The 21,766-nt window shown below is 46.2% G+C and overlaps 1 protein-coding gene across 1 annotated transcript; it reads right to left on the bottom strand.

The window, feature by feature from the left end:
• SPAG5 (sperm associated antigen 5) lies at positions 1–21,714 on the bottom strand. The gene is made up of 24 exons (XM_066363698.1): positions 21,621–21,714; positions 21,256–21,381; positions 15,683–16,773; positions 15,405–15,579; positions 9,126–9,200; positions 8,798–8,890; positions 8,573–8,707; positions 8,250–8,369; positions 8,034–8,126; positions 7,818–7,931; positions 7,371–7,464; positions 7,075–7,222; positions 6,893–6,995; positions 6,581–6,714; positions 6,296–6,434; positions 4,021–4,132; positions 3,771–3,857; positions 3,389–3,509; positions 3,175–3,286; positions 2,716–2,796; positions 1,656–1,811; positions 1,501–1,575; positions 371–451; positions 1–161 (listed from the first exon to the last, which is right to left on the bottom strand). Exons 1-24 carry the CDS (start codon positions 21,627–21,629, stop codon positions 90–92), a joined length of 3,546 nt encoding a protein of 1,181 aa, XP_066219795.1. The 5' UTR covers positions 21,630–21,714; the 3' UTR covers positions 1–89.
• Positions 21,715–21,766: the final 52 nt, after the last annotated feature.

Raw genomic sequence — 21,766 nt, 5'->3', positions numbered from 1 at the left:
ACTAGCTGGCTCTAAGCCAATTGGTCCTAGTATTGGGGTAAGGGAGTATTGCAGGTAGAGGGGTGAAACAGACTCCAGCTTTCAGTTTCTTAGCTCAGAAATTCCAGCAATCCCTGTAGCTCCTTGCAACCCCTCACGACCTCTGGGATGGACAGCAGCGTCTGGAAAGAGGCAGAAAAGGCAGCTCAGAGGCCCGGCCCCAGGAAGCACCCACTAAGTTAAAGGGGAGAAACGGAAGCCGCAGAGAAGCCTGCAACCGTAAGTCAGACCCAGTTCTCCGCACAGTCTTGGAACCACATCTAGACTCATTAGTTCTTCCTGGGGCCAGGCCTAAACCAAGTGCCTTAATTCAACTCCCTCCCTCCTTTACCTCATAAATATGCTGAACAATGTCATCTAGTTTCTTTAACTCCTTGTCAGCACGTCGAAGGTTTTCCTCCAAGATGTTTCTCTAGAAAGCAAATAAGTTGCATAAGTCTTACGCATAAAAGAACAGCATCAGCATGACTGATAAAAAGCATCATCAAGGTTTTTTCTTGGGAACTATTTCCCTCAGTTAAATGTTACATAAACATTCCTGAATTATTTTTTTTTTTTGGACTATTTTCAGCCGTCTGAATGACGGACATTAATAATTAAGTCCAGGACAGAAGTCTGCCCTATACCCATCAATATACACTACAAATGTCCCACTTACTGTGCCTACTTTGAGATGTGCAGTTATACTAGACACAAATAATTCTGACAATTATTAAACCCCTTAAAAAGTAAATTTATGAGTGATACACACAGGAAAATTTCAGTGTCACCCCAATAAAATTCAATTTTAAAAAAATCACTCCCTTTAAATTCTTTTGCTAAACATCTGAGCACTTTTCTTTCTTCTTCCCCTCTTTCTCTTATCACAAAATACAGCCAATTACCAGTAAACAATGCATAAGTAGAATAAGCTGCAATTTGTTACATGGGTTTTCTAGAGCCGAGAATACTGTCATCAAGGTCCCTCCAGAGCAGGGGTCTCAAACTCGCGGCCCGCCGAACAATTTTGTGTGGCCCGCAGACTAATCCACGAAGTTCAAAATATTTTGGATAAAATTAAGTAAGCCTAGGGGCCTACTTGTATTTTTCATTTCTCTAGCATCCTAGCTAGATATTAGCTTAGTTAACAGCAGCTGTGATGCGAACTACAGTTTCTGGTCGTTTTGTGACACTGAGTAAACTGCATGTACGATTGTGCTTGTTGTACTGATTTTTTTTTGTTTTCAACTGCAGTGAGAAAAGTGTTGCATAACAGTTGCCTTTTGTAGACCTAGTGCGGCCCGCCAAACGGCTGTGATCTTGCTCTGCGGCCCACATGCTGAGTTGAGTTTGAGACCCCTGCTCCAGAGCAATTAGGAAGAAAAAAAAAAGAACAGCATCACTGGTGGACAAGGAAAATATGGCAGAGTACTTGCTAGTGGCAGTGAGAAACAGCCCCCCCAATGACATGGGAATTCTTACATGGCTCTGGAACTTGACCATGAGTCTTGCCTTCTCATTTTTCATCTCCAGGAACATCACCCTCAGTTTGTCCACCTATAGATATGTCCAGATCAGTAGGGGCACAGCCTAGAGTTCCCACCAGCTGCCCAGCTCCTCTGTTAACTCTGAGTCACCTCCTGGGAGAGCAGCACTTTCTCCTGGATCCAGTTAGTGGCCATGGGCTGACAGTTAGGGTCCAGCTGGCCTGCTAGGGTTTCTTGGAGCACCTTAGTCTCTGTTTCTGCACGCCGAAGTGAGCGGGTAAGCTGAGCCACTTCCTCTCTGAGGCTCTGGGGATGAGAATGGAGAGGTATCCAAGAGTCCTTAAAGGTCCTCTCTATCATTGCCTTATTTTTTTAATCTCCATCTTTTTTTTTCCTTAGAGAGAGAGAGAGACAGAGAAGGAAGGAGGGAAAGGAAGAGGGAAAGGGAGAGGCACAGACAGGAAGGGAGAGAGATGAGAAGCATCAACTCATAGTTGCTGCACCTTAGTTGTTCATTGCTTTCTCATATGTGCCTTGACCAGGGGGTTCCAGCTGAGCCAATGACCCCTTGCTCAAGCCAGTGACCCTGCATTCAAGTTGGTGAGCCCACGCTCAAGCTGGTGACCTCAGGGTTTCAAACCTGGGTCCTCAGCATCCCAGGTGGATGCTCTACCCACTGCGCCACCACCTGGTCAGGCAGTCTCCATCATTCTTCTGGATTTTTTTTTTTTGTATTTTTCTGAAGTTAGAAGTGGGGAGGCAGTCAGACAGACTCCCATATGCTCCCAACCAGGATCCACCCAACATGCCCACCAGGGGGCGATGTTCTGCCCATCTGGGGCATTGCTCCGTTGCGGCCAGAGCCATTCTAGCACCTGAGGCAGAGGCCATGGAGCCGTCCTCAGCGCCCAGGCCAACTTTGCTCCAATGGAGCCTTGGCTGCAGGAGGGGAAAAGAGAGGTAGAGAGGAAGGGGAGGGGGAAGAGTGGAGAAGCAGATGGGCGCTTCTCCTATGTGCCCTGACTGGGAATCAAACCCGGGACTTCCACACGCCGGTCTGATGCTCTACCGCTAAGCCAAATGGCCAGGGCCTCCATCATTCTTATCCAATGCTGTGAACAAGGTAGATCAGGGTATCCAATCCCTACTTTTGGGATCCTGGATACCAGTGACACAGAAGGCAAAGGGCTGGGCATCATGATGAACGTACTATGAGCTCACCACTCTTGTCTATCTGGTCTAGAATCTTCTCGTTCTGCTGCTGTATCACTTCTTGGAGCTCCTTTTCATTCTGTGAGGGAAAGGGAAGTAAGAAGGCACTGAGTGAGCTGCCTTCTTTGTAGCCCTTGCCAGGAGCCTGACCCATGCTCAGCCCAGGTTGCTGCTACCAATTGATAACATTCTTCTTCCTCTAAGACTAAGTCAGGCAAGGCACATCTCAGTGTTGAGAAAGCTCTGCTAGAGTTCCCAACTTCTAGGTTGGGCTGGGACATGGGTCAGCCCATAGCTGATTCCCAAACATGTAAAATGTCTGACCCCAGGAAGGGAAAAACTAGGGCAGTGGTTGGAAAATCCCCACCACCCAGATTCCTGGAGTGACAGTGGTTCCCAGTGGGCCAGTACTGCTGCTCCAGTTCTTCATCGCTCCACTTCTAGGCCCCTCCTTCACCTTGTAGCGCAAGCACAAGGCCTGGTTCAGCTTCTCTATGTCCGCTTCCTTTGCCTCCTGGGCTTCCTGATGCTGTTCTTCCTGGGCCTGCAGCTTAGCCTGCAGATCACAACTAGGAAAGAGAGAATTCAGCTTTATCCCTGTACTCTTAGGGGCTAGCTGGGCCCTTGACATAGGGGGCTGACCTCTCTCACCAAGACTGCACTCCACTCACATTTTATGCTGCAGAGACCTGACAGCTTCTTCTTTAGACTCTTGCAGCAGAGAACACAGACTCTGAAGCTCCAGAGTCATGGCACTCATTTCTTCCAAGCTCTTCTCCATGTCTGGAGTCTCTGAAAGAGAAAGTTCTAGATAGAGGTAGAGCCCTTTAGATCTGGAAGGAAGGACTGTGTAGCCATTATTTCCACAACTCTTATCCATGTTTCCCACCCATAGTATTTGAGTGTCTGGAACATTACTGGTCCCAAAAGACAGAAATAAAATGAGCCCAAGTAGAATTGAGGTTTTTAGAGCGAAGCACTTTTCACAGCTTTAGTCTTTATCATCACTAGCTGATCTAGAAATGAGGCAAGATCCCTGGAGCCCATCCTAACCTGTAGGCTGAAGGGAAACCACTGATGCAACTGGGGTGAAAGCACTCTTGTCACTTCCAAGCAAGGACACAGGAGCTGATTCTGGTTCTAAAACAAAAACCAACCATGACAGAGGGCCCCTCTGGTGACTCAGTCATGGATCTGCCCTAATGGAAGCCAGGGAGAGACAGATAGTTGGTGGGCATTTTTAACAGCTAAAGATATCAGCAGAGTCACAATTTTCCCACCCCTAAATTACAGGGCCTTTAACCTTTGTCTGCCATTGCTGTCAAGATGCTTCCCAAGAAGGTGCTGTCTGTGGGCAGAGGGTGTTCCTGGGAAGAAGCACAGGATGTGCTTTTCAGCAGGGTCTCCGGCTCAGCCTAAGGGCAAATGAGAACAAAACATCATCTGCTTTTTCAGTTAGTGATTTCTCTGAACTCCCAGGTTCACTAGCTACCTCCTCTAGCTGGAATGCTGTTCTATTACCTCTTCTCTTTCATCGACTTCTCCCTTATCTCCTTTCCTTGAACTTAATTCTCTCACTAAAGCAACAATATATATATTTTTAAAAACCTTCCGTTTACATCAAATCCCCTTTTAGCTACTGCATTTCCTCTTTCCCTTCAATTCAAAGAACAAAGGAAAGAAAAACCTACGTTTCTTGCCTAAAATTCTCACCATCTATTGATTCCCCAACCCACTACATTCAGGCTTCTGCAATACTAATCCACCAAAATTCTCGTTACTTGGTTCAATGCCATCCTTACGTTCAAATGCAATGGACACCTCTCAGATCTTATTTCACCTGATGTATTTGATATTAGATGAGCATGTTCTTGAAAAACTTTCTTTTCCTAGCTTCTGGGACATGACTCTCTCTACTTCATGGGTAGGCCACATACCTTTATGGTTATTTCTTCTCTCTATCCACAGATCCTTAACTGTCGGGCTCCTTCTGGTTAAGCCTTGGCCCTCTTTATACTCTAATCCAGGCGTCCCCAAACTACGGCCCCCTGAGGCCATTTATCTGGCCCCCACCACACTTCCAGAAGGGGTACCTCTTTCATTGGTGGTCAGTGAGAGGAGCACTGTATGTGGCGGCCCTCCAATGGTCTGAGGGACAGTGAACTGGCTCCCTGTGTAAAAAGTTTGGGGACCCCTGCTCTAATCCATTCCCCAGATGACCTCACCCCAGGAGCTCTACAAAAACAACCACTTCTATCTACATGGATGACCCTTCAATCTGTCTCTCTCAACTGGGTTTTTACCCACTCTCCAGACCTACAGGCTCAACTGCCCGTGAAAAATCTATCAGAATGTGCCATAGTTCACCTGAAATTTAATATGTATAAAGCTGAGCTCACCATTTTCCCTGAACCACCCCACCAAAAATCTGTTCCTTATGATCCTAGAGCAGGGGGCAGCAAATTATTGTCTGCAGCTCAAATCTGGCCTGCCACTTGTTTTTGTAAATAAAGTTTTATTATTGCCTGACCAGGCGGTGGCGCAATGGATAGAGCGTTGGACTGGGATGCAGAGGACCCAGGTTTGAGACCCCGAGGTCGCCAACTTGAGCACGGGCTGATCTGGCTTGAGCAAAAGCCCACCAGCTTGAACCCAAGGTCGCTGGCTCTAGCAAGGGGTTACTCGGTCTGCTGAAGGCCCGCGGTCAAGGCACATATAAGGGGCAATCAATGAACAACTAAGGTGTTGCAACACACAACGAAAAACTAATGATTGATGCTTCTCATCTCTCCATTACTGTCTGTCTGTCCCTGTCTATCCCTCACTCTGACTCTCTCTCTGTCTCTGTAAAAATAAATAAAAATTAAAAATAAAAATAAAGTTTTATTGGACCACAGCCACGCCCATTCATTCACATACTGTCTATGGCTGCTCTTGAGCTACAAAAGCAAAACTGAGTAGTTAAGACAGGTATCACATGGCTCACAAAGCTGAAAATATTACATTTCACTTAACAGGAAAAGTTTGTGAACCCCAGTTCTAGAGAGTATCACCATTATTCCAGCAATCTAGAGATCATCATTCACTCTTCTACCTTATTCCTACAACAAATTGGCCACAAGGTTCTATTACTTCTACTTCCTAAATGTGTTTTAGATTCATCCAAACCACCCCCTCCTCTCTACAGCATCTATAATTGCCATTAGTCCAAGCTTTCAAAATCTGGCCTCCTCCCTGTTTCTCCTAGTCTCCTTGTCATCCTCACCCTCAAAACTACACTCCAATTATAAATGCTACTTTCCAGTCTCCAAACTTGCCACATTCTATGAGTAGGGCCTTGACTTGTTCACCTATAGTCTCAGCACCTCACTCACCCAGATCTTGTTACAAGACACTACAAAAAAAGTATGTATAGTGCCTCTATGACTTTCATATACTGTTCCCCCTGCCTGGCGGGCCTTCCTATATACTCACCCCTGACAAACGTCTAAGCCTTAAGACTCTGCCCAAGGGTCACCAGCTTTAAGAAGACATCCTAACTCTCCTAGGAAGGGAAGAGCAGGAACCCCAGATCCTACCTTCTCCTTTAGTTTTGTCTGTAAGAAGTGGGTCAGGCTCTGCAGTTGCTCAGTCAGCACCCTTAGCTCTTGGGAATACTGGTGTGTCTTCTCCAGGTCTTTCTCCTGGTTCTCTACTATGGTGCTAGCCAGTTTAGTCCTGAAAACAGGAACAGAGAGACCATGTGACCTTCTTTGAACACCTCTCCCAAATCGAAGAGAAAAACAAAAGGCTCTTGGACCCTGTCACATTCCATCCTTGGAGACTGACTTCTAGAAGGGTTCCTAGGAAAGATAAGCTCTTACTTCAGGTTCTCTACAGTGTCCTTCAGGTCCTCACACTGCAGGCTGCGCTCCCGGAGCACCTCCAATGTGGTTTTCAACTGACACTCAACCTGGCCTAGCTCCAAGTGAGCTACCTGATTCTCTTGGTCTGCAAACTGGGGAGACAGGAAGAGGAAGGAAAGGAGTGAGGGGAAGGGGAGAAATGAATCTGAGTGGGAAGTGTTAGAGCCCTGGGAACAGAGGCTTTTTCTAGCCCAGTCTCTAACCTCACCTCAGTACCACCAGGTAAGAATCACACTCCTGCCAGCTCCTTGCCCCAAGCCATTTCCTTACCTCCAAAGTCTCCTTCAGGTCCTGCACCTCCTTGGCCAGGACAGCATGTTGTTGCTGCAGCTCTGCTTGCATGTGTTTTAGTGCCATCTCGTCCTTTTGCCATCTGCCAAAGACCTAATGTTAGATCCCACTAGTCCTATATCCTGGGCACCTACTGCCACAATAACCTGATAGGAACTCACTGAGTAGCCTGCTCCTCATTGTTCTGGGTAAGCTGGCGGAGCAACTCATCCTTCATGGCCAGGTCCTGGGTACAGTGGGCATGCTGACTCTGTAGCTCTTTTAGTTGACTCTGCGTGCTTGCAAGAATCTGCAGCTGAGCCCGAAGATCTAAACCCAAAGTATTCTAATGACACCATGTGGTCACCAGGCCAGAATCTCCCCACATTTCTGCTCCAAACAAGCGGAGCACTTTCCTGCTCTACCGCCACACCGCCAGCCTTAGCAGGGCAAACTGCTTGCATGCATGCACACACACCTGTTGCGAGGTGAATGTTTTCCAACTCCAGCTGTTCTACTTGGCCTTTACAGTTCTCTAACTGGGTAGAGACTTGTTCCAGTTCCCTAGAAACCTAAAAGGAAAAGACAGTTTTCCTCCCACAGTTCCTTCTGAATCAAGAGTCCCAGGACTTAGTCTAGCTTCTCTTTCTGGATAGAAGAGCAAACCACCTTGCTCCAGGGCAGCAGCACTGCAGCAAATAAAGCTGATCCTCAGGGAAAAGGAGAAACAGAAGAAAAGATGCTGAAAGACAAAGGAAACAACTGGGCCCAAGGCCATCTTACAGAGAAGGGACATGGATGGTCTTCAAACCCACAGGGTAAAAAAACGGTCTGGGGTAAGAGGCCAGTAATACCACTCATTAGAATGGCCTTCTGTAGAGAAGGAGGAAACCAGGCCTAAGCAGTCCCCACTCCTGGTTTATACCTGCTGCTTTTCCTCAACTGCAGCATCACGTTCCTGTAGGGCCTGCCGGCTCTTGGCTGTGAGTTTCTCTGTGAGTTGTCGAGACTGGCTCAGCAAAGCTGTCCATGTTCTATACTACCAGGGGAAGCAAGGAGGTCAGTCAAGCACTCTTGAGGCAAGGTTCCTAACAAAGCTAGCTGTGAGTAAAGAAGTGGTATGATGGCCCCAAATACTCACATCCAGTTGCATGGATAGCCAGTCCTGTTGCAAGATTGAAGTAAGACTCACCATCTGTTGAGCCAACTCTTCTTGCTCAGTGTGAAGACCGACCTACACAAGAAGAAGTGCCTATGGAGGGGCACCCCTTCTCCTGGATACAATAAAGAGGGGGTGTAGGACCATCCTCCCGTTTATCAATGTGGACCTCAATAAAGAAAAATCACTTCAAATTACCAGTTGGGTCTGGGACTCCTTCAAGAGTCCTCTGAATTCCCCCATGGATGCCAGGTCCTGTTCCAGCTGGCTGATGCGCTGACTGGCGTGGGCACAGAAAGCCTCTAGCACTGTCTCTGCCTGTTTAGGGAAGAGGTTTCGAGGACAGGGACAGAGAACAGAAATGATACAAAAAATTACATGCCACATCAGTAGTTTAATCCATTCTTCCCGAAGAGCAGGCAGTTCTGAGGCTACCCATCTGTCTCAAGTGAATTTCTGTTCCTGCAGGAATCCTAAGAGAGAAACCTCCCAAATCCAGGAATAAAAGCCTGACACTTTACCGCATCTTTGCCTCTAAGGGCCATTTCCTCTCTGTACTTTGCCTCCTCGCTTTCTGTTTTGAGGCTCTGGAGCCTTGCCCTCAATTTCTTCAACACATCAAAACAGCAGGACACCAAGGTTTCTGTGCGCCGAGACTACAAGATAAGAATCAGATGCGTGTCTGGTTCCTTCTTTCGGCTTCCAGTCCCACCACAGGCCTCTGCTTTCATCTTCATGCTGCTTACCTCCTGACTTACAGACGTTTTATCTTCCTCTAAGTGCAACAGAGACAGGTGAAGCAAGGATATCAGCTCTTTAGAGACCAGCACCCATGACTGCTATAGAGGGAAAGATGATTAGGCTAGATCAAATAATGTCACTAAGCAGGAACACTGGTAAGGACAGCCACTGACCCCAATTTGAAGCTCCAATAAGAAGATGTTCCTAACAAAAGTTTGGAGACCTCCCTCCCTTCACTACTATGACTGAGTACCACCGACTAACCACTCAAGGTTCATCATTCTTGATTTCCACAGGAGACCCAGTGGTGGTATACGGTCAATCAACACTTACCATGACATGCCTGGTCTGCTGCAGAGTCTGTCCAATCTCTTGGCTGTCTTGAAGATACTGAGGTTTCTTACTTATCTGGGCAGAGAAACAGAGTTGTTCCTTTTGCAAAGGCAGCATGCACCACCAGTGCCTCATTTCCCCACCCACTGAGTTACAGGCGACTTTCCTATTAAAAGCAGGAGGAAGATTCACAGCAAGATGAAGCCAAATCAGAAAAAACATCCAGACAGGTAAAATTTTCTTTTTTTTTTTTAAATAACTTTTTTTTCTAATTATAAGGACAGTGTTTATTATAAAACTTTGGGAATACAGCCCTGGCCAGTTGGCTCAGTGGTAGAGTGTCGGCCTGGCGTGCAGGAGTCCTGGGTTCGATTCCTGGCCACAGCACACAGGAAAAGCACCCATCTGCTTTTCCACCCCTCCTTCCTCTCTGTCTCTCTCTTCCTCTCCCACAGCCAAGGATCCATTGGAGCAAAGTTGGCCCGGACGATGAGGATGGCTCTGTGGCCTCTGCCTCAGGCACTAGAATGGCTCTGGTTGCAACAGAGCAACGCCCCAGATGGGCAGAGCATCACCCCCTGGTGGGCATGCCGGGTGGATCCCAGTCGGGCGCATGCAGGAGTCTGTCTGACTGCCTCCCCGTTTCCAACTTCAGAAAAATACAAAAAAAAAAACCAAAAAACTTTGGGAATAGACATAAAATGGAAAAAAAAAATTATTAATTTCACCAAGTAGAACAGTGATTTTTTTTCCTTTTTTTTTTTTTTTTTTTTTTTTTATTTTTCTGAAGCTGGAAATGGGGAGAGACATGACAGACTCCCACATGCGCCCGACCGGGATCCACGACCGGGATCCACGACCGGGATCCACGACCGGGATCCACCCGGCACGCCCACCAGGGGCGACGCTCTGCCCACCAGGGGGCGATGCTCTGCCCCTCCGGGGCATCACTCTATCATGACCAGAGCCACTCTAGCACCTGGGGCAGAGGCCAAGGAGCCATCCCCAGCACCCGGGCCATCTTTGCTCCAATGGAGCCTCGCTGTAGGAGGGGAAGAGAGAGACAGAGAGGAAGGAGAGGGGGAGGGGTGGAGAAGCAGATGGGCGCCTCTCCTGTGTGCCCTGGCCGGGAATCCAACCCGGGACCCCTTGCACACCAGGCCGACGCTCTACCACTGAGCCAACCGGCCAGGGCCTAGAACAGTGAATTTTAACCAACAGCATAACACGTATTTCAAGGGATTTCAGTATACCTCCACACCAGAGATTTTGCTGTAGGGTTTTGCTGTAACTGATGAGTGTATTACTTCCCTCAGGTGCTGGGGTGGGGTGCAGGAGCTTTAGAAATGACCATGTTCAGTAAATTCTTTTTTTTTTCTTTTTCCAAGTTGAGAAGAAGGGAGATAGAGACAGACTCCCACATGTGCCCAACCAAGATCCACCAGGCAACCCCCGTCTGGGGCTGATGCTCTGCCATGTTTTCAACCGAGCTACTTCTTTTTAGCATCTGAAGCGGAGGCTTCACAGAGCCATCCTCAGTGCATGGGGTGATGCACTGGAGCCAACTGAGCCATGGTTACGGGAGGAGGGGGGCGTTGAGAGAGAGAGAAAAGGAGGAGGGGAGGGATGGAAAAGCAAATGGTCACTTCTGACAGGGAATCAAACCTGAGACTGGGCCAACACTCTACCACTGAGCCAACCAGCCAGGGCTATATTCAGTAAATCTGAAATGATTACCCTTTTACGTTTTAACACCACTAAAACTGGGATGCATCTTAGTAACAGTGTCATATTTGATGAAAGACAGTAATGCTGAAGAAAAACCACAATTGAGATTTTACATATATATATACACACACACACATATAAATTTGTGATCCTATTTTTATTACTTAATTTTATTATACTAATGGTTTTAGCCCTGAATTTATGTTCACTCTCACTGGTATAGCCTGAAACAGGGGTATCTACTTTAGGGGACCTACCAAAGAGGAGTACCACCCATTTTGTGTGTGTGTGTGTGTGTGTGTGTGTGTGACAGAGACAGAGAGAGGGGTAGACAGGGATAGACAGGAAGGGAGAGAGATGAGAAGCATCAATTCTTCCTTGCGGCACCTTAGTTGTTCATTGATTGCTTTCTCATATATACCTTGACGGGGGAGGTGGGGGGCAGCTACAGCAGACCAAGTTACCCTTTACTCAAGCCAGTGACCTTGGGCTCAAGCTGGTAAGCTGTGCAGATGAGCCCATGCTCAAGCTGGCAACCTCGGGGTTTCGAGCCTAGGTCCTCCACATCCCAGTCCAATGATCTATCTACTGCGCCACCGCCTGGTCAGGCAGTACCACCCTTTTTTTTTTTTTTTTTTTTTCCACAGAGAGAAAGAGTCAGAGAAAGGGATAGGGACAGACAGACAAGAACGGAGAGAGATGAGAAGCATCAATCATCAGTTTTTTGTTGCGACACCTTAGTTGTTCATTCATTGATTTCTCATATGTGCCTTGATAGTGGGCCTTCAGCAGACCGAGTAACCCTTTGCTCAAGCCAGTGATCTTGGGTCGAAGCTGGTGAGCTTTGCTCAAACCAGATGAGCTCACGCTCAAGCTGGCGACCTCGGGGGTCTCAAACCTGGGTCCTCCGCATCCCAATCTGATGCTCTATCCACTGCACCACTGCCTGGTCAGGCAGTACCACCCATTTTTTAACTTCTAATGATGTATTACCTCACCTATCAGAGGTTGTCTGAACTCTGATTTCCTTTCTATAAAAACCTTGAACTTGCCTGACCTGTGGTGGCACAATGGGTAAAAGCATCGACCTGGAACACTGAGTTTGTCGGTTCGAAACCCTGGGTTTTCTTGGTCAAGGCATATATGGGAGTTGATGCTTTCTGCTCCTCCCTCCCTTCTCTCTCTGTCTCTCTCTCTCTCTCTCTCTGTCTCCTCTCTAAAATGAATAAAATCTAAAAAAAACCTTGAACTTATGTTAAACTTATTTTCCCATGTTATTAAAAACTCTTCATAAACATACTTTTATTTAATTAATTTTATAAACATACATTTAAATGACTGCAGAATATCTAATCCTATAGATGTATCATTATTTTTTATTATATTTTTCCATCATTTTTTAAAAAGTTACCATCTTTATGCAGAATTTTTTTCCCTTAGGATATATCCCTAGAAGTGAAGTTACTGGGTCAAAAGTTTGAACTGCTTTAAGGGTCTTACTTAAATGTTTTTCAAAAAAGTTTGAACTTATTTATACCCTACTGATAGTAAGACAATGCTTACCAGCATTATCTATTTTAGTCTTTGTTATTTTGTCAGAAGAAAATAGCATCACTGTTTTAATTTTCATTTCTCTGATCACCAGTAAGGATAAGTTCAAGTATTTATTAGTCATTTTTATTACCTTATTCTCAACTGTTCATTATCTTGAAGCAGACAAAAATCTTAGTGTGCTATGTAAAGTAGATACATATGATCGCAAAGGCAGCAGAGCTATGGAAAGACTAAAGTTCTAAAAGAAAAATGGGGAGCCTGCATTACTGCTGAAAGGCAGCCATCATCTGGGGAAACACTGACTGCTGGAACAGCAGTGCTGAGTCACGATGTTTCAGCAGTCTGGATTTAAGGGGGCAGATCCCTCAGAGTTCATCACTCCCTTCTAGCAAAGCAGTCATCATTCCCTCCTGTGTCGTGCAGTAAGGCACGGAGTAGCCCATGAGCCCTGGACAAGGCGCACACACTGTGCAGAGCTGGGCAGTCAGGCAGGTGATGAGATCAGTGTGAAGGAGGAAGCCAAGCGGCAAGGACTTGGCACTGTGATGGGAAATAGCCGAAGGTGCTGTCCTTTCCCTCTTTGGTTCTGCTTTACTAACAGCCTCTAGAAGGATTTGGGGAGCCTCAGGGGAAGAAGTACAAGGCCGACTCAGGGCTAGGAAACGAGGTCAAGGACAAGAGGAAAGGATACAAAACTAAGAAAATATAGGAGAAAAACTGAACAGCTAAAGGAATGATAAGCCTACAGTTTCCAGGATTTTGGCAAAAGATAAAATCATTATTTGAGAATATTTTCAACCCAAAGGAGGTCTTTGGGCATTTGGAGACCATCTCTGGGTAGCAGCAGCCATCTATTAACCTCACCAGCCATAATACTGAGGGTCTCAACTCCTTCCACAGACACCATTCCCCTCCTTCCTCAGCCTGTGTTGTCACATAGCTCGTTTGGTTAGAGCACTGGCACAAAGCCCAGGCTGGGCTGACCTTTAAGTGAAAATTTCTTTTGGATGGAGAAATATTTTCAACAGTTGTATACTAACCATTGTAATATTACATATATTTATACACACACACACATATTAGCGAGATAGAGAGAAGCAGAAAGGAAGAGAGATAAGCATCAATTTATAGTTTTGTGGCCCTGGCCGGTTGGCTCAGCAGAACATTGGCCCGGTGTGTGGATGTCCCAGGTTCAATTCCCAGTCAGGGCACACAGGAGGAACAATATCTGCTTCTCCACTCTCCCTCTCCCCCTTCTCTCTTTCTCTCTGTTCTGCTCCTGGTTCGAGCAAAAGTTGGCCCCTGGTGCTGAGGATGGCTCCATGGCATTGCCTCAGGCGCTAAAATAGCTCAGTTGCTGAGCAATGGAGCAGCGGCCCCAGATGGGCAGAGCATCACCAGGTCCGGGGCTTGCTGGGTGGATCCTGGTTGGAATACCTGCGGGAATCTTGTCTCTCTACCTCTCCACCTGTCACTTAATAAAAAAGAAAGAAAGAAAACTTATAGTTTTGTCACTTTAGTTGTTCATTGATTACTTCTCATAAGTGCCTTGACCAGGGGACTCAAACTGAGCCAGTGACCCCTCGCTTAAGCCAGCGACCTTGGGTTCAAGCCAGCAACCTTGGGCTTCAAGCCAGCAACCAAGAGATCATGTTGATGATCCCACACTCAAGCCAACGGCCCATGCTCAAAGTGGCGAGCCTGTACTCAAGCCATATGAGCCTGTGCTCAAGCTGGCAACTGCAGGGTTTCAAACCTCAGCGTCGCAGGTCAACAATATCCACTGGGCCCCCACCAGTCAGGCTGAAATACTATAATTTTAATAAAATCACAAAAAAAACTAATAAACTTTTACTGATAATCATCTATTCATGAAATGGATGGAGCCTCCCTTCCCTTATTAGTTCATTATCTGGATAAAATTCCTACAATAAGACACGGTTCAACAATTCTATGCCTATTTTCCATCCTTCTAGATGTAAGCACTGAGAAATCTTCACATAAATAATGGGAATAAGTAGGAATTAAAGAAGGTAAAAGGAGCATGTCACCCAATTCCAGGACCTCCTTTAGAGATACGGTATATGTCAAAAATCTCATAGTGAACTCTTATTTAAAAAATAATTTTTTTTTCTTCTTTCCCAAGTGAGAGAAGGGGAGACAGAGAGACAGACTCTTACATGCACCCTGACTGGGGTCCATCTAGCAACCCTCATTAAGGGCCATGTTCTCAACCAAGCTATTTTTAGTGCCTGAGGCAGAGGCTCTGCAGAGCCATTCTCAGTGCCAGGGGCTGATGCTCTCGAACTAATTGAGCCATAGCTGCATGAGAGGAAGAGAGAGTGAGAGAGAGAGAGAGAGAAGAGGAGTGGGGGGGCTGGAGAAGCAGACAGTCACTTCTCCTGTGTACCCTGAGCAGGTATCGAACCTGGGACATCCACATGCTGGGCCGATGCTCTACCACTGAGCCAACTGGCCTAGGCCACATCAAAAATATTTAATGAGCCAATAACATAATTAAATTTTCCTTCAATTTTGTTGAAAGCAAGCAAAAATTATGTTATATGATCAATGTAGTCATTCACTTTCTCAGCATGTATCCAAATATTTTCTATTATTCAATTGCTATCCCTTGACAATGTAAGATTCAAGATAGGTTGTAAATATGGTCTTCCTTGGTAAAGTCAGCAAGGCCAATTGAGAATGGGGAAGTAGGAAAGCAATAATATTAGCAGAGTACATTTGGAAGACAAAGATCTAGAAACCAATTCCTTTAACACGTTCCTTCCCTGCATTCCCTTGGAAAGTCCTGCCATACTCCAGGAGTATAGTGAGTGCCCACAGCTTTAAGGAATTTTCCAGGGCCACAGCTTTTACATAGTCTAAGAACAAACCTTTGGTGAAGGAGTCTCCTTTGCCCTCTGGCAGTTTATCAGCTTAAATTCTGAGGAAAAGGGCCCACTGGGATCTTCCATACTTTGGGAGTAACCTTCTTACCCCATTGGGAGACGTGTCAGTCTGTGTGCTGCTGTCCTGAACTTCGGGGTGAGGGGTAGTCAGCTGGCTCTTCCAATTCTGCAGCTGGCGGGAGAGAACCTCCAGAATGACAAGAGAGTTCATCAGGTTATCTTCCAGGTCATGTCGTGATAAGGCAGTCAGATCTGGAGGATGGCTGCAGCAGAAAGAGAACATGAGAAGAAAGATAGAGGAAGGGATGGAAGTGACAGGTCCAGGTTGATGGAGCCCAGGAGGCACAAGGATACAGGTCCACTTACCCCCATAGGAGATGCTCCCTCTCAGAAGTACTGTGCTTGGTGCCCAGCAGGTCTGTCTGGGATGTGTTTGTACTCTTTTCCTGTGGTGGTGCTGGGGGAGTAAACCAAGTCCCCACGGAGCAAGCAGAGAAAGGGGTAGTGCCAGTTTCAGCATCCCGAAGCACAGAGGGAAGGGATAACCTCTGGCGGAGATTTTCCAGCATGACCGAGGTATTTACATCTTTCTCCAGCCAGGCTAGTGGTGACATCCAAGGCCCTGTATCAGAGATGAGAATCCTGCCAGCATCTTCTACTGCGGGGCCTGGAGCTGCCTGGGATTCCACTTCTTCTGAATTTGGGGTCAGGCATGTGGACAAAATATCTTCTATATTTGAGATAAGTGTTTGATCTCCCAAATCAGCCTCCTCAGGGAGTGTGGAAAAGCTCATTTCTCTTCCCTCGATAGCTCTGTGCTCTACATTTTCCTCTCCTGGGTCCACATGACTGACAGGAAAATCTGCTGCTGAGGCAGTTGAAGCGGGAAGACAGAGCATGGAGGAGGGCAGGAAGGCATTACTTTGAGAAGACACTAAGTCCTCAGGCACAGCCTCAGTTCTACTGTTCCTCAGGTTCTCCTTGGAGCAGTGTAGCTGTTGCTCAGAACAGGTATTTGGTGGATTCTCCAAGAGATGGGATGGAGGATCCTGAAGTGTAAGTTTCTCAATAGCAGGAACAACTTCTGAAGAGCTGTCTTCCATGCAGGGTTCCACCTTCTTTCTCAGAAGATCTGGTCTCAAAGGCTCATCATCTAAAGAGAAACTGTTTGTCTCTGCCATGGTATGTAACTGGGCTTCAAGTGTAATGTCTTTCTGTTGCCCTGCTGGAGACGGTACAAGGACCATGGTTTTAACCACATTGTTGTCCAGTGGTTCTACTGCTTCCTCAGATGTTTCGGGAGTAGAATTGTTTTGGGTAATCATATTTAGGTGCTGCTCATCTGATTCATGTTGACAAACTTCTAGCCACTTTGAGGGATGGCTGAACTGTTCTGATTGGTAGTCTGTCACCTTAGCATTTTCAAAATCCAGTGGAGATGAGCTGTTGCTGACCTCCTGCCGAAAGAAACATAGTAGCTGACTAAGGCAATCAACTCTGGTTCCCAACATAAAATATGGACGCAGGATACTGTCCAAACTAAAAAAAAAGAAAAAATTCGCATTTTCTGTGCTTAGGTAAGACCTTGGCTAAGCTTTGCTGTTCCCTATAGAGACTCAATAGCAGGGAAAGAAAAGCTGGGAAGCCATTTTGGGTCCTTCCAAGTGAACCCACCTACAGTATAAACAAGGCTGAGATAATTTATCTATATCATAGAGAGATGACAGCTTGAAAGTGACTCCATTCCTCTTCAATTCTAACTCTAACTCACTTCCAGGGGCAATAAGTAGGCAGGGTCTCTAGGCTCAAGCTCTGTTAGAATCTAGAGTTGGTACAAGATTTTCTTCCTTCTGGAACAGATGAGAACTTGAGGACTAGTTAGCACTTGGCCCACAGAGATCCATGGACCCTAGGGGAAAAGGGCAACATCAATCCATGCCAGTAACCTAGTCTCCCTGACCCCATGGGTTGAATCCATTGAACCCTTGGGATTTGAAAGGCTCTAGCCTTTGTAGCAGGGAGAATAAAGAGCAGAGACACTTCCTCCTGGTGCCCTAAAAGACTGACAACCTCCCTACTGCTGGTTCACAGAGACAAGGACCACTTTACCTTCTACCACTTACAGGGTTGCTGGTCCTGAGAACTCAATGAATAAGAAAAGGAAAATATAAATGTAATGAAGTGGATGTAGTAGCCAGAGAAAGAACAAACCCTAACATAGTTAGAAAAGGTAGAACTCAACAAAACACAGCTGATAGAAGAAACAGATGATAATTTGAACCAAAAATATATATATATGAGTATGTTGCCTGGCCTGTCATGGCACAATGGATTGAGTGTCAACCCGGAACACTGAGGTCACTGGTTTGAAACCCTGGGCTTGCCTAGTCAAGGCACATACAACAAGCAATGAACAACTAAAGTGAAGCAACTATGAATTGATGCTTCTCACCCTCTCTCTCCCTTCCTATCTTGTCATATGTGCCCTGACCTGGCAAGCCCATGGTTTCAAACCAGCGACCTCAGCATTCCAGACTAGTGCTCAATCCACTCCGCTACCACAGGCCAGGCTTATTTAATTATATTAAATGGCCCCAAAACATAGTGCTGAAGCGCTAGCTAGTGTTCCTAAGTGCAAGAAAGCTGTGATATGCATTATGTGAGTTAGATAAACTTCATTCAGGCATGAGTGCTGTTGGCTGTGAGCTCAAGGTTAATGAACTAACAATATGTATTAAATAAGGTGTTTTAAAACAAACACACATAAAATAAGGTTTGGGTTGGTTAATGAAAATGTTTGCAGGAAACTTGCAGGAACACAGCCTGCACTTTCCCTAGGAGCAGCAGTTAAGAATTTGCTAATTAAGTGTTCACAGAGACTTTATAGAACATAACTACTACAAGTAATGAGAATTGAGCTCTATCAATAAAATAATTTTGTATGTTTGCATATTATTAAAAAACAGAATAATACGGAAGGATATATGTTAGGATGTTAAAATGAATTGGTTACTTGGGAAGAGCAGGGCATGTATAGGAAAGATTAATTCCAAATGAAGGGCAAATTAAAGAGGAAAAGTGAAGCTAAGCAAAAAGAAAATAAAAAAGAACGTATTTCATTTGGGGAAAAATTGCCTTAATAATAAAGTATTACACTATATGGATGTGTGTGAACGGACACACATAAAGAGATGCAAGAAAGGTTTTTCACATATGTTATGACAGTTACCTGAACTTGCAGAAACATATTTTATTTCCTATTATTTATATATTGTTCAAATATTCCAAACAATTGAACATCTACCACACAATAAATCAAAATTTTAAAAAGCAAAATTACTCTTACTAGTCAACTATATCAGGAGGTAGCAAGTCCTCTAGTTAAGAGGTAGAGTCATAAATTCCTACTGTGATTAAATGGCTATGGTTAAATTCTATAACCTCTATAAAATTCAGTCTCCACTTAGTAATTCTTTTCTCTCTATGCTGTACTGTCTAATATGGTAGCCACTGCCCACATGTGACTATTTAATTAAAATTAAATACAACTAAAAATTCAGTTCCTCAGTCACTTTCAAGTGCTCAATAGCCATGTAACCAGTAGCTACTATTCTGGATAGCACAGGTAATCAAACATTTCCATCCCAAAAAGTTCTACTGGACAGTATTTTTCAAGAAAGACTGCTACCATCTGACTAGGCAGTGGCACAGTGGATAGAACAGCGACTTAGGATGCTGAGGACCCAGGTTTGAAACCCCAAGGTCACCAGCTTGAGTGTGGGATCATAGATATGACCCCATGGTCACTGGCTTGAGTCCAAAGGTCAATGGCTTGAAGCCCAATGTTGCCGACTGAGCAAGGAGTCAATGGCTCAGCTGGAGCCCCCAGGCCATGTATGAGAAAGCAATCAATGAACAAATAAAGTGCTGCAACAAGGAGTTGATGCTTCTCATCTCCCTCCCTTCCTGTTTGTGGGTCCCTGTCTGTCCTTCTCTCTGTCTCTCTTGCTAAAAAAAAGAAAAAAAAGCCTGCTACCTAAAATAAATTTAAAAATTTTTTTAAAGACCCTGGCGGATTGGCTCAGCGGTAGAGCGTCAGCCTGGCGTGCAGGAGTCCCAGGTTCAATTCCCAGCCAGGGCACACAGGAGAAGCGCCTATCTGCTTCTCCACCCCTCCCCCTCTCCTTCCTCTCTGTCTCACTCTTCCCCTCCCGCAGCCAAGGCTCCATTGGAGCAAAGATGGCCCGGGCACTGAGGATGGCTCTGTGGCCTCTGCCTCAGGTGCTAGAATGGCTCTGGATGCAACAGAGCGATGCCCCAGAGGGGCAAAGCATCGTCCCCTGGTGGGCATGCTGGGGGGATCCCGGTCGGGGGCATGCGGGAGTGTCTGACTGCCTCCCCATTTCCAGCTTCGGAAAAATGGAGAAAAAAAAATTTAAAAAAAAAATTTTTTTTTAAATAGACTGCTACCGCCTGACTAGGCGGTGGCGCAGTGGATAGAGTGCCGAACTGGGATGCTGAGGACCCAGGTTCGAGACCCCGAGGTTGCCAGCTTGAGCGCAGGCTCATCTGGTTTGAGCAAAAGCTCACCAGCTTGGACCCAAGGTCGCTGGCTCAAGCAAGGGGTTACTCGGTCTGCTGAAGGCCCGAGGTCAAGGCACATATGAGAAAGCAATCAATGAACAACTAAGGTGTCACAATGCGCAACGAAAAACTAATGACTGATGCTTCTCATCTCTCCGTTCCTGTCTGTCTGTCCCTCCTCCTGTCTACCCCTCACTCTGACTCTCTGTCTCTGTAAAAAAAAAAAAAAAGACTGCTACCATCATACATCTGTTACTCAGGCTGTCATCTGCTTTTACATATTCTTCTCCTATCCTTCCAAAACTATTTCAGACTGCATGAAAAAGAACAGATGATTAATAGGTCAATTGCTCAGGTTAATGAAACACGAAATCATATCAAAAAAGAAACAGGTCCCTGGCCAGTCGGCCCAGAGTGTGAAAGTCCCAGGTTCGATTCCTGGTCAGGGCACACAGGAGAGCACCCATCAGCTTCTCCACCCTTCTCCCTCTCTTTTCTCTCTCTCTTCCTCTCCCTCTCTCTTCCCTTCCTGCAGCCAAGGCTCCACTGGAACAAAGTTAGCCTGGGCGCTGAGGATGACTCCATGGCCTCTGCCTCAGGTGTTAGAATGGCTCCAGTTGCAACAGAGCAATGCCAGAGATGGGCGGAGCATCGCCCCCTGGTGGGCATGATGGGTGGATTCTGGTTGGGTGCATCCAGAGTCTGTCTGCCCCACTCTTCTCACTTTGGAAAAATACAAACAAAAAAAAGACAATCTTTCTGTTTCAAGGAGTAACAGTAGCCATACCTGATGATCAGATTTGACCTTGAGCTTTCCAGAAGCCAGAGCAAGAGGGAAAATATGGTAACCTACATAGTTCTCATCAGAAAGAGAAAGGAATAGAATGGATGGATACAAGGTAGGGCAAAAGTAGGTTTACAGTTGTAAGTACGTGAAAGAGTTTACTCTTGTATTATTATTTATACTGTATTATTTTTCCATAGAACAACTGTAAATCTACTTTTGCCCCAACCTGTACTGCCTCACTCTGGCAGATGTCCGACCTCTGCATAAGCAAGCCCACGTTAGAGGGAGACTACTAATCAAAATGTTAATATTTCTCTCTAGTTTTGTAAAGACTCAGCCGGGGAGGCGGTGATAAAATCTAACAGCTCACTAGAGGTCCAGGTTCTTGGTGGATTTCCTTTAATCACCCAGGGCACCTCTCCGATGGCCTCAATAGCTGTAAATAGATGTCATTAAGGTAGAAGACTTCATTATCGTTATTAATTACGTTCCAGCTCTGGCCTTCAGCTCCTCTGAGCTCTGGCCTCGGCAAAGAGCCCAGTAGGGAAGCTGGCCGAGCAAATGTCACCTGCAGCCCCAATTTGCACCGTGATGGGGTCAGCGAGTCGCATCTTCCGGGCCCTTTTCCAGCACTGGCAAGGGCATCGGGCTGCAGGTTAAGTTCCCGTAAAGGAGTCCTCATAGCTGGTTTTCCCTGAGGAGAAAGAAGGGAGAGTGTAAGGGAGCCTGGGTTCTCCACCCGTCCCTCCTCCTAAGAAGTTCAGAGGACAAAAAGAGGCTCCTAGCCCAGTCGCGCGGAAGCGCCAAGACCAAGAAACACTTCCCACGCCCCCGCTCCCTCCCATCCCCGCAAGCTCGACTAAGGTCTCTCCTTGAGCATCTCCCGCACACCGGCTGGTGCGAAGGCGACAGGCTAAGACTCAGTTTATTCACCTGCCACATCTTCCAACACAGAACGCGGAACGACCACCTCTCGCAGACTCAACAGGGGACGGCTAGTTCACCCGCCGTCTTCATTTAAAATTGCTCCGCGCTTCCGGATTGGCTGCGGAACCTCCGTGCGTCAGTCTGGCGCGTCC

This window comes from Saccopteryx leptura, chromosome 2 (genome assembly GCF_036850995.1).
Source record: "Saccopteryx leptura isolate mSacLep1 chromosome 2, mSacLep1_pri_phased_curated, whole genome shotgun sequence".
NCBI lineage: Eukaryota > Metazoa > Chordata > Mammalia > Chiroptera > Emballonuridae > Saccopteryx > Saccopteryx leptura.
The sequence above is the reverse complement of the archived record's forward strand: the minus strand, read 5'-3'. Positions and strand labels throughout refer to the sequence as shown.

Coding starts and splice junctions, on each gene's coding strand:
- SPAG5 (XM_066363698.1), bottom strand. Junction 7,465..7,817: donor CAGTTGAGGAAAAGCAGCAG/GTATAAACCAGG, acceptor TTTTCCTTTTAG/GTTTCTAGGGAACTGGAACA. Junction 2,797..3,174: donor CCTTGTGCTTGCGCTACAAG/GTGAAGGAGGGG, acceptor TTTCCCTCACAG/AATGAAAAGGAGCTCCAAGA.